We start from the raw sequence: 13040 nt of genomic DNA, 5'->3' as shown, positions 1-13040 counted from the left end.
GGGTTTTGGGAATGAAGATGATATTTGATATTTTCTGTCTTGTTATTTTTTATTACTTTTTAGCAATGTTAGTGGGTGTATGGACGGCAATGTTGGCCCAGACCGAAATATCTCAACAACTATTGGTTGGATTGCCATGATTTTTTGTACAGACTTTCATGTTCCCCAGAGGATGAAGCCTAATGATTTTGGTGATCCAGACTTTCCCTGACTAGCATCAGCATGAGGTTCACATTTGTGGTCAGGAATGAAATGTCTTGACAACTATCGGATGACTTGCCATGAAATTTGATACAGACATTTATATTTCCCTTAGGGTGAACTGTAATAACATTGGTGATCCCATTCAGTTGTGTCTGATACTTTGGTTTATGACGAAATACTTCCAAAACTAATGAAATTCCCATCAGGCTCAACTGTTGCGTTTAGTGCAAATTAGCAAATGTTAGCATGCTAACATGCTAAACTAAGATGGTGAATAAGGTAAATATTATACCTGCTAAACATGTTAAACAGCATGTTAGCATGTTGACATTAGCATTTAGCTAAAGCACCACTGCACCACATAGCTGCTAGCATGGCTATGAAATTGTATCCATATCAGGTTGTAAAAGCCTCTGAAAAACATTTAGACCAACATGGGGCATTAAGACTCTCAAATGATGTATTTTTAATGTGAGGTTCCAGGTTTTTAAGACAAGGTGACAGATATTCAATGGAGGGAGAAATGTGCAAAGAAAACAAACTTTCTACAAGCTTCTTGTGTTCTCTGTCTTCTGGTCAAGCACACACTTTAGGTTGATTTAGGGCCATTTTACAATGGTTCAGTTTCTATTCTGCAAAGTGTTCATGTAGAAGAATTAAAAAAAGCTCACTCCAAACCTGAGAAGTATGGAACAAATTTATTAAATTCATATCAGTATAATAACTATGATAAGATTGAGACTAATTGTCCAAAGAAACAGTAGTATGGTCATTCATGGATTAAAGAACAGGAGTAATGATGGATGGTAACAACACAGGCATCACGTTCTCTAAACAACTTTTGCTTACACAACACAAAATACATTAAAACCTTTTTTTCCACTATAGTGGTTTAATGAATGATTATGATGAATGATATACAGTATAAATATGAAGACATTTCACTTTCCAATGACAGATTCAAACCAATTTAACAGCCGCAGCCAGTAATTAGAAAAGGTGGATAATAATCTGAATGCTCAGTATGCCGACGCTAACAATGGGCTGTAAAAATGCCTCTAAGTGTTTTTCTTGCCTGATTCACATGCTAAAATTCAACTGATGAAACATAGATCTCAACACAGGTCAGCTACAAGAGAATAATTACTTGTTCTTGTGAAAAACCTGTGTTTTTATGCATTTTGGGGCTTTTTTCAGGGGGCCAAGCAAAAGTTAGAAGCACAACATTTTTAGGTGACCGAAACATGGGCTTTTGACAGCTCATCTCGATATAAAGCAACATGTTTCATTAATACATCTCCTCTCTGACACTCTCTCATTAAATATCATCAATCTCTGATTAAGTTATTTCATGTACCCACTTCAACATCCTTCCTATAATTCCCAGAGTGCCTCTTAACAACCACTAAAGTAAAGGGGTGTGAAGTGAACACTGAGGCGTGACTGTCATTACAGTAATACCCCTCACTTTAGTCAAAACATGCAATCTTTGTGGTTGCATTGCATTCTGGTCTATTGAGGCCACTTCAAGTAGAAAAATTGGTCTTTCCGCCTCTTCTAACAATTGATTTCTTCATGTGATTGTTCAAAGTTGGTGCAAAATGGCGGCTTTAGAAAGAAGCCCTTGCTGATTTATTTGTATGTAAATAGAAATAAATCCGTTGTAGTTACGAGGCTTCACATGAACGGAAAAAACACCACCAAATAACAAAGCGTGTCACATTACAATCGTGTTCAAATGTTTTAAGAATTTTTTGTCCCTCCAGGGTGAAGACATGTTGAAAATTTCTTATCAGGAGCCACACGTTTACCCTGAGATGGCATCACATTACACATCCAATAATCACATGAAAGGGGGTGTAAAAGCAGGAAATCACACTCTATTCTGCTCTATAACTGCTAATGGTACGATATTGGGTACAATTTGCTGGTGTTCAATTTAAAACTCCTTTCTAACTCTCTTGTGCTGGATTTAGTTACAGTAGAGTTAGTGTACAAGGAGCACTGTGTTCCTGTGTAATAAAGACCAACTCAAAGAGGATCAGGTAGTTGTAGTTTTGCAGGATTTCGCACAGAACAACCACAAACAAGTGCAAAATTATAGTTGAACACTTGAAATGTTTGAACAAATGAGGAGTGCACCATATTTTGCAAATGACATGACTGATTTTAAGGCTGCTACAAGTTTTAGAAGTTAAAGCTGCTACATGTAGAAGACTTAAAATTTTGATTTTGACAGAATAAATGTAGGAAACCGATGCCATGACTGAGTTATTCTATGTATATGTTGCAGCCCACGTTTGATGTGTACAATTTCTGGAAAGCATCAACCAAGACAGGATGAGAACTGCTTCAAGTGTGTGAAGCAACTCACATTTCATAGAGGAAGCATCTGAAATACACCACTCCCAACAGCTGCATCCTCGTCAATAAAATGAAAAAGGAGCCTTTGACAGGAGTAAAAAAAGAAAACAATAAATGGCAGAGCCTGGAAAAGGCCAGAGCAAACCTCCAAATCTCTAAGCACACCTTTTAAGCAGCTCTTCTGGGATTTTCTGGATTTCTAGTTGGAGCACAATGACTGGTAACATTTGTTTACCCAGACACTGATAATACTCTACCATTAAGGGATTTAGGAGGTTGTAAAAGGCATCAAGTTTCAAATTCTACACGTAGCAGCTTTAAGAAGCAAGTGCATGTCAAGCGAGTCAAATGATTAACAGTTTATGGTATATTCTCATCCCCATCTTGAACAGCAAGCCACAGGTCTGAAACCTGCAGGTTTACAAAAGGCACTAATTGTGTAGACATCCAATAAAACGTCTGGGGTCAGGTTTTTACTCAAACGTTTTAAACTGAATCAATTATATTGTTTGATCGTATGTGCTTTGATTAGCTTCGGATTAGCGATAGGTTGCAGTGATAAAATAGGTGTTTTTAACTGATTAGTAGCATTCAGATGCAGGTTTACTGTACAGACAAAAGGTTTGTAGCAAATAACAGAGAGCAAACATTCAATCCAACTTATTAGATGATGGAGTCGTATTCTATTGAAAACTTTTTAGGCTTCTGGTTCTATTTAGAAACTTGCATTATGGATATTAACGGGACAAGTTTTCAGATTTAAAAGTGAGTAGGTAGTGGTGTGTTATGATTTCCAGAGAGGTGCTTGTGAGAGTAAGAAAACCTCATGCAGTTAATTTTAACTAGAAAAAGGAAGAATACTTGAAATATACATTTTTGATAGAAATTATTAAGCTGTTAAAGGAATAGTTTTTTGGGAAATATGCTTATTTGCTTTCTTGTCTTGTTGCTTTCTTCTAGTCCCACACATAACACCGAGTAAAACCACATGTCGTTTTTAAACTTTTTTGTACAGATTAAACAAATGAAATTTAACATGCCAATTAGTGAGCTTTAGAGGTGCCAATAGGTGGATTTTGTTACCTTTGGAAAGAGCCAAGCTAGCTGTTTTCCCCTGTTTTCAGTCTTCATGCTAAGCTAAGATAAGTGGCTGCTGGCATTAGCTTCATATTTAAATAAATATGAGAGTGGTATTGATCTTCTCATCTAACTCTCTGCAAGAAAGCGAATAAGCACATTCTCTAAAATGTCTAACTACTCCTTTAATGTTACACTGCTGTAATGTCTGTGTGATAACTACTGTGGGTCACTATGAAATTTGGGGTTTGTACACAGTTACTGATACTATGTTTATGGTAACTGACAACTCCATTCATCAGCTGCAAAACGACTTGTAAAGACATTCTTCAAGACATCAGATCTCATTACTGTACCTTTTAAGTAAAATGTAACCATTTGAGAGCAGCTAATTAGGACAATGTCTTCTTCAGCACCTTAAACCAAATACTTTCATTTTGATTGCTGTACTTTCTTTGGTTTGTGTTCCACAAGCACGCAAATAGTGGACCAGTCTACAAACAGATGACGTCATAAGATCTCTACAGACATAATATTGACACGCTACTGAAACTTTCCACACCGTCTCAAAGTGGAAGGTGGGTGTTGACAGAGTAAAGTCATTTTGTATTTTGAGTGCTAGAACAGCTGCTGTGTATTGAGCTGTGCTGTTGCATGCTACAGGTTCAGCTGAGACGTTTGCTGTGGAGTTTAGATATTAAAGAAGACTGCACAAACCATTCACGTGTCGCAGAAGTAATAATATTTGCACATCCAAACATCTTCGCCAGCCACAGGACAACAGCAAAAAAATTAAAAATAAAAACATACACAGAGTCTAAAATAAGTAATAATCAGTTTTAGGATGAGGCTCAGATAGTTAAACAGCCCCTAGAAGGTTTGCAGGTATGTTGAAACACTTTAATATTGTCCATTACATCCCTCTGACATGTCTTCAATAATGTTCAGCCAGTTGCACGTGTTGTTATGATATGATCAAGTAAGATTTTTATGTAGGATACAAAGTATTATAAAGTACCCTGTGTTCAATTGATACTTGCTACCAGGTTTAGACCTACAGCTTTGGGTTTACACTGCGAGCAACATTTGAAGGCCACGGTGACCACAGAAACTAATTTGTTAGACCAAAAGTGAACTTTGCAAAAACTCTCTGACCGTCACAAGCCAATCAGATGTCACTGTGATAAATGAACAAACATTCCAACCAGCGAGTGCAAATTATGTGAGAAGTTGATCACAGCCAATCACAGTTTCTCAATTTTTGGCAACATTTATTTTATAAGAGTATATTGAGAATAAAAGTCTCAAAGCTGGTTATGAGGAAAATGGCTGAATAAGTCAGTATATCCCGTTAAGTATTTGCTACCTGGCTATGTTGAAGGATAATTGTTGTTAATTATAACTTGAGCCTTATTTTCATAGTTTTTTCATATTCATTCCATCAGTTATGATAATATTGCACATGGGAACATGGCATCTCATGTTATCATCCCTGTCTGACTTCTTTTTAGCGATGTTGCCACGTCCCCAGATCAATTAACTTGATGAGTATAAAATTATTATCGACAGGAATGATGGCCATAACTATGAAAACAAGACCCAGTTGATGTATCATAAAAGGGATTAGCACAGCAGAATACAATGCATAATTTGCCCGATCGAAACCATCTGGGCCTTTTACACCACCCAGTCAGAAAACAGTGACACATCAAAGTTGCCCGTAATGCATCCAAGCACTAACAGCTTTGAAGTCTCATGGAAGCACACTATCTGCAGCTTAGTACACTGGGCTTCCAGGTTTTGCACCTATGCCAACAGTTAAACCTGTTTCCAGCATTTTGAACATTTCACATTTTCAGAGCAAATATAAGATCCATCTAAAAAGGCAAAAAAAGTGTAGCCCTCGCTCCTGTACCAAAACTCATTCAAGTTTTCAAGCATTTTTACACCGTGAACAGGTTTGAGGACTTCACCTCTTTCTCCTTTCTTGAGGTCAGACAACTTCTGTCCAGACCTTCTGGATTTAAGTAAATAAATGATTTCACCACTTAAAAGGAACACACACACTGTCTCCATCAGCATGTCCACACAGTCAATCATCTCTTTGCACCAACACCGATTGCAGAGTTCAGAAGTCCCATTGTACGTGTTCACCTTTTAAGTCCCAATTCCCAACCTGTAAATGCTGTACCCTTGTACCTGGGTAGAGTTTCAGTACAAAACTTCCAAAGAGAGTAACAGGAAAGCAAGTATCTTGTTATTTATATTATATAATAAATAATACAACTTTGTTCATATATTTTGTATATGTAAAAAGGTTCTGCCAAAAACATTTGACTGGCGAGCAAAACTACTCGATATAGAAGCAGCAGCAGAGCTGTTTATAAAAAGAAATAATATATATTGCCTAATTTTGAGTATACGGAGTCTCAGAATACAATCCATCTCAACTCCTGAGTTTGAGAGGGTGATAACAAACCACGTGTCAAAACATCCGGCCTCACAGCTGATAAAGCTCCTGGTCACGCTGCAAAAAAACCTTCTGCAGCACAAGCAGGGGTGTGTTTCACCTGAGGAGGAGCTGAGGTTAAGCTGGAGCTTTATATTTATAGTCTATTATGGTAAAGAGATACCATAAGCCGCTATCAACCAGTTCCTTCTCGGAGGCCAAAAGGTTTCCAGAGCCGCTCAACTTTTCCTCCAGTTCAACTTAGTCTTTTACTCCCGAAATATGTATCCATCTACAGAAAAATGCTGAAAATGAGGCCTCAGATGGTAACATGAAAGGAGTCCCAGCTGTCGTCTTTGCTGCCGCTGCTCCCATTCTTGGCCGCTGCCATTGCTGCCGTTTCGTCTCCAACCTCTCCATCCGGCTGTTCCCCGGTGGGAGTGGCGCCAGGCTCTGGGTAATACTCGTCATCCTCATCGAAGTAGCCGTTCTCCATCATGCTGAGGCTGGAGGCGGCGCTCAGGTCCTGGCAGCTGCCCTTGTACTCCTGGATTGACTCGTGAAGCGACCACAGCTGGCACAGCAGGGACATGTCCTGCTGACGCAAACCCACCTAGAGAAGGCGGTATTAAGATCCTAATTAATACATGATACATTTCTGATAGAGTTGTCCACCTATTTTAAAAGGCCTTTTCTTTGTAATTTTAGAATATACTTTGTTCTAAACTTCAGCTACTTTCAGGTCCACAAGGAAAAATGCTAACTTGTTCAGGTGCAGTGCAGGTCTGACACAAAATGCAGAAATCAACTGTATGCACATGCACGAGTACTAACTACCAAAAAATGCCTGAGCTAAACATAAAATCTGCTTTTCCTTAAAGCAGATAGAACACTCCTGGACGAATGAGGGACTACACCGCCCTTTTCCTTAAAGCTTAAAAACTATAAGTGATACAAGATCTTTCTTTTATAAATAATCTGTGATTGGTACTCCAGACTCTCGATACAGCCCCAGACAACTAGAGTGGCAACTAACAATTAATGTCATTATATTGTCCAACCACCAGTCCAAAACCAGAAGAGATTTTGCTTACTAAGAAATGCAGCAAATCCTCACACTCAAGAAGCTGGAACTAGCCATTTTTGGTGTTTTAACGATTAATCGATTATCAAAAGAATTGCTGATGAATCTTCTGTCAATCAAAAAAAGCAATAAATCGACTAATTGCTTCAGCTCTCTACAGACAACTATAGGGCATATGACATTAATAACCCGACAGCAGTGCTAAGTCAGTAAGTCGATGAATTGATTATTTGATGAAAAGACAAATTATCGACAAAAGATTTGATAATCAATTAACCGTTTGATTTATTTAACGAAGAAAAATGCCAAACACTGACTGGTTCCAGACTGTTAAATGTGAGAATTTGCTGCATTTATATATAAGTCTTTGGGTTTTTGGATTATTGGTCAGACAAAACAAGTGAGGCTTGATGGTCATTTTTTTTAAAAACTATTTTGTCATTCTATAAACAAATAATTTTAAAACGATTCATTACTCTAAAATATAATCAACAGAATAAATAGGTAATCAAAAATAATCCTTAGTTGTACCCCTACCTGACATTTCGATATTACTAACTCAAGGCTAAAAACATCTATTGGCAGGGTTGAAAAGGGGATTTCTACTGCACACCACTCAGCTGACAGTGCAGTATGAACTGAGGGTCACTGCATTGTCTTCCAAACAAATTACAGCGGGCAGACATGCAAGTCAGAGACAGTTCAAACAGCTGAGATCGAGCAGCACTGTGCTCCATAAACTGGGGGAGCAGCTTACAGATTCTAAAAAGTGGGACATTGACAAATTATTAGACAACGTGAACTACAAACTCAAAGTAATACATTAACAGCAACAAAGCAATATGTCTCGAGTAGGGAACTTGCTGCAGGGAGAGTAAAGCACATGAAGCAGAAATAGGATTTAGTAAAGCCTGTAATAAAAATGGCAAAGGGATAGAGTTTCAGCAACAGTTTAACCTTTTTCATCTAAATTACTGGATATGAGGAGACAGGCTATTGTGTATTGACCAAGAGCCATGGAGGAGTCTACCTTGATAATGAAATCTGGTCTGGTTCGGTTATGAAAATCCCTGCTGCTGGCAAGGGAGTGTAAAGAGTGTGTAGACAGTGTCTCACTCTGTTTACACATCAGTGAATATAATAACATGTATTAGTACAAATTTTATGCTAGCTCATGTGTCATGAAAAACAAAACTTTTATACTAAAGCTAAAAAGGTATTAAACTGAGCTTAGAATAAAAATCAGCTCAAGCCTAATGGATTAATGTGTCTCATCCAATGCAAAGCTGTTCCTGATCCTGTTTTCTCTTGTATAAAAAAAAAAAAAAAAGTTATTCTTTGTGCCAGACTCCATATTAAAAAATAGTGTTTTATCTTCTTATGCTTACAAACGAGTTTGTATACGGGCTAGCAAGTGAAGTGATACAAATTGGGAATTAACAGGGTATTTTCATAATCTCGGCAAACATACAAACAAACGGAACTGATAACAATGCACAAAAATGCTCGTAATTTTGGGCTTGCTCGATTGTAACATCTTCCTCCATTAGAAAATCTAAGTGGGCTGCTGCAAAAAAGCGAGAACCATATCTGAAAGTGATATTTTATTTATGAAATGTGGTGTATGGTAAATGGTATATATGCCGAATGTACCAGGGGAGTATAATAATTTGTAAATAAACTTAAATTGTGTGCTAAACGGCTTGTAAATTTGCCCAAAAGCAAGGCAACATTAAACTACCAGAGTTTCTTTGGGGGATTTGGCTGAATACGAATGTACAGCGCGTTGGGATTAAACAGCTTTCGACAAACAAGGGGTGACAAACGGAGCACTTTCTTGTCGTCTAATAAAATGAACACTCCCTGAAATGTTACCATCTCTTTCCGTAGAAGAGCCAGAGCAGCGTCGAGGTTGGCCGGCTTGTTCGCCAGGAGGTTGTCGGAGTTGTTCCTGCCTCGGCTCAGGTCGTCCTGGATCATGGTTTTCTTTACGTACATCCTCTCCATGTCTCTCCAGGAGCCGCCGCTTGAGTTCAGCAAGCCGCTCAGGCTCTTGGGCAGCGGGGGCAGACCCTCGATACAGGCCATTCCTCCCACCGAACCGTTCGCTGACTTACCATTCATTGTCCTGGGAGTTACTACGCGAAGAAATGTTAGTATTTACACTGAAGCTGACAGTTTAGTCCTTAAAAAACCTACAAACAGCCGTGTCCCGCACCTAACAAGCCGAGCAACAGCCGTGGTTTTCTCTGCCCAGGGCGGACAGCAACGCCACGTCAAGTTATCCGGAATCAAGTCATTCGGTTTCCGGTATGATGATCAAAATAAAAGCATCACTGGTGAACATGTTGTAGGGGGTGTTTGTTTATTTTCTTTCTAAATGTAAAACACAAGTTAAAGTATAATCTGTGGGTTCATCTGTGGGAAAGCATTTTTTCCAATTCACAATATTAACCTGAATGTTTCATGTTGAGTCAGGGTTAGAAAGACATATTTTGCCAATGTACCATTTGACCATTTGACCATCTTACAAATGGGCCATCTCCACCCATGATATGATATAGTATAATTTGATTGGTTTCATATTAAATTGGACGATATTAAATATAAATAACTAGTTAATTAGTTCATATTGGCTGCACATGTGTTTTATTGTAATTATGCAGCACTTTGAACAAAATCCCATTTTAAGAAAATGTTTTTATCATAAAGTAATTACTCACTTACATAAAACCATTAGAGAGGCAAAAGAACACAGGCAATGAGAATTTAAAAAAAAGATAAAATGATATGGAAAAATGAATGAAAATTGGATCTTACTCCCACAGTTAAAAACTAACGTCTTTTTTGGGGTCTTTGTATGGCGTTGACATTTTGTGGGAGCCAAAAAAAAATAAATGTTTCCTTTGTGGAAAAATCTCCAGGCAGACAACTACTACCACTACTAGTGCTACTAATGTCCATAATTTTACAACATAAGCATTAACCACATGTGGATCTTGACATGGGTATTACCCATAGACTGTATATATAGATACAGATCTTTATATACAGTCTACGGTATTACCCTTTGAAAACCAATATAGTTCAAACTTGTGAAAATCAATACAGATCAAACTTAGGAAATATGCTTTGTAGCATTGTCCAAAGTACAGACTGCCATTCTAAGAAAAAAATACTCATCTTTTATTTTGAATTTTAACTTTCGGTCTTGTTATAGTTAATTATTGCAACTTGACGACACTGGATTCTGGTTGAGTAATAAAATCCGCTTCCTGTCCTTTTAACACTGGCTGCTGGGCGTCTCCCTGCCAATACTTACAGGCAGGAAAACAGTGTCTTTTTTTCTTCTGTTTTTTTTTACCTTCTTTGTCTTAACAATCATGTTTATTGATGTATAATTTCATATTATATAGATATATATTGTTTCACTATACAAAGTGGTTTCAACACCAGAAAAGAACAGATAAAAAAGAAATACAATTAAATTTAAACAGAGACAAGAGATGATACAAGACCACTGCCAAATGTTTACAATGAGAAATGAAACAATACAATAAATTTGGGTATCACATTTAAAATACTGAATAATTGATACACACTTTCTCTTGAGTTAAATAAATAATTAATTGAAGAAACTTGACACATTTAAATCCAAATAAAAATGACTCCTTTGAACTTCAAAGTAAATCTTAAATAAAACTAGTGTGTTTATAAACACAAAATGTACAAATATCATAAATATTTGCTGTTTATTCATAATTTATTCAAGTTTATTGACTAAGCAAGACAATTGTAATTCATGATCTTTTAAATGTATTCATCTTTGCATGTATTGTTCTGTCTCTAATAATGAAACATTGATTATCGCCTGTTAACATGATCAATATTTTTTTAGCGTTGATTGTCTACCTACTGCTTTAATGGAAGACTGTGTTTATTTGAGTCCCAACAATAAAACCAATTGATGGATTTCCCCCCGCAGTGTAGACAGAGGGTTTGAGGTCATGATGGGAGTGTGTGTGCAGGACAATAGTTTGAGTATAAAGGACAGATGGTGGGCTTCACTTCCCGCACCCCCAGCTCCCGTCACAACAATAACACAACAATAACCTTGAAACCAGCACACAAAAGCATCACACACGCTCCTCGGCAAAAGAGGAACATGTGCTGTACCACACACACACACACATGGAGTCAGGCAGATGGATGAAGCCTGAAGCCTTGTATTCCTAATCGCTCTACTGAAATGAATGAAACCTGACTCATTTCCTACAGACAGTTAAGACACACTTATGAGCACCCTGCACAACAGCCAGGGGGGGTCTCAAGCTTCTTTTTTTTTGTTTCTTTAAGACTTCTTGCTCCTTAATGGCTCCTAAAAGTAAGAATTTGATGATATTTTGTTTTCATAAATCAAAGTATTGGTAAAAAAAAAAAAAAAGGAATAATGGAATAGCTCAACATGTCGTGAAATAAGTATATGTGTATTCACTTTCTCTCTTGGGAGTGAGATGAGAAGAACAACATTCATATCATGTCTGTGTTATAGATTTTAGCAAAAAATGATGGTTTCTTACATAAGAGAAACAGGCTTTTCATTTGCATACACTGTTGTCACTGAAAGATGTGAAATTGCAGGCTTTGCATTAATGCAGTAATCTAATGATATAATATATAAAAGTATAACAGTCACAGGGGCTATTCGTTTGCATTTAGTAGCCTACTTTTACTTTTAATACTTTAAGTACATTTTCCTGATTATACTTAGATACTTTTACTTAAGTAATATTTTCAATGCAAGACTTTTACTTGTAATGGAGTATTTTTACAGCGTGGTATTAGTACTTTTAGGATTTGAATACTTCCTCCACCATTGGTGTCAGGGATATTCCAAAATCAGTGATGTTAGCATGCAGACCTGAAAGTGACAAAATGTAGTAAAAGGTCATGAGACAAGAAATTTAGCTTAAGATACCATTACATAATATTATTAGTTAAGTAACTGAAATGTAGTGTAAAAAGAAATATACAACTTTGTCCCTTTCCTTAAACCTCCAATCACTTAGAACCCCCCCCCAAAAAAGCTAGCTAGCTAATGCTACTTAGAAGTTTTTTGTTTAGCTAGTTTCTTTGACATTAGGAGAAAAAAGACATTAAATCCCACACATCTACAAAATGTCAAGGGTTATACAGTCTTATTTCCATTGTTGTCCTTGAAGAAGACAAGAAAAATGCACTTGAAGATGATGATAATAAGAAGATAGAGGCATGGTGTCTGTGAACTTTTATTAGCCTTAGCTAGCTAACTTTGTCAGCGTTAGCTTGCTGGCTAAAATGATTTAGCTACTGTTACAATAATTTATACCATGATGCTACAGCATGCAGTATAGTATATGGATGATTAATATTACTAGCTGGTGTAGTCTTCTGACTAAAGTTAGCGTCAGATAGGCAGCCTTAGCTAGCTAACTTTGTTAGCATTAGGTTCCTGGCTAAAATGCTTTAGCCTCCGCTACAAGAATTTATACCATGATACTACAGCAGTATTCAGTACTGTATATGAATGATTAACATTACACACACTAGCTGGACTATTTTAATACCATACTATCAGTCAACAGTATCATATGTTATATTCGCCCTTGAAAAGCTTCCTCTCTGTACAGCCTAATCCTGCTCTTAAAACAATTAGCCATCAGCTGACAGTCCACAGCTGCACAGTTTAAAGAGACTGATGAAGGACAATCTGTTTTGTTGGGGTTTTATGAGCAGAAGGACCCCTCTATAAGCTTTCATCACCACCATCACCATCATCACCATCACCACTGCCTCCCGAGATCAAAGGATTAGGCGTATGAT

The 13040-nt window shown here is 37.2% G+C and overlaps 1 protein-coding gene across 1 annotated transcript; it reads right to left on the bottom strand.

Moving 5' to 3' along the window:
* Positions 1-883: 883 nt before the first annotated feature.
* Positions 884-9471, bottom strand: fam89a (family with sequence similarity 89 member A). The gene is made up of 2 exons (XM_044168907.1): positions 9054-9471; positions 884-6707 (listed from the first exon to the last, which is right to left on the bottom strand). The coding sequence occupies exons 1-2, from the start codon at positions 9300-9302 to the stop codon at positions 6414-6416; spliced, it is 543 nt and encodes a 180-aa protein (XP_044024842.1). The 5' UTR covers positions 9303-9471; the 3' UTR covers positions 884-6413.
* Positions 9472-13040: the final 3569 nt, after the last annotated feature.

Source organism: Siniperca chuatsi, linkage group LG16 (assembly GCF_020085105.1).
Source record: "Siniperca chuatsi isolate FFG_IHB_CAS linkage group LG16, ASM2008510v1, whole genome shotgun sequence".
In the NCBI taxonomy this organism is placed as follows: Eukaryota; Metazoa; Chordata; class Actinopteri; order Centrarchiformes; family Sinipercidae; genus Siniperca; species Siniperca chuatsi.
This window is presented reverse-complemented; position numbering and strand designations above follow the sequence as displayed.

Bases quoted from the DNA above. Each gene is read 5' to 3' on its own strand.
- fam89a (XM_044168907.1), bottom strand. From the start codon at position 9,302: ATGAATGGTAAGTCAGCGAACGGTTCGGTGGGAGGAATGGCCTGTATC. The intron at 6,708-9,053 runs GTAACATTTCAG...CGCCTTCTCTAG, and splicing joins CTCTTCTACGGAAAGAGATG to GTGGGTTTGCGTCAGCAGGA.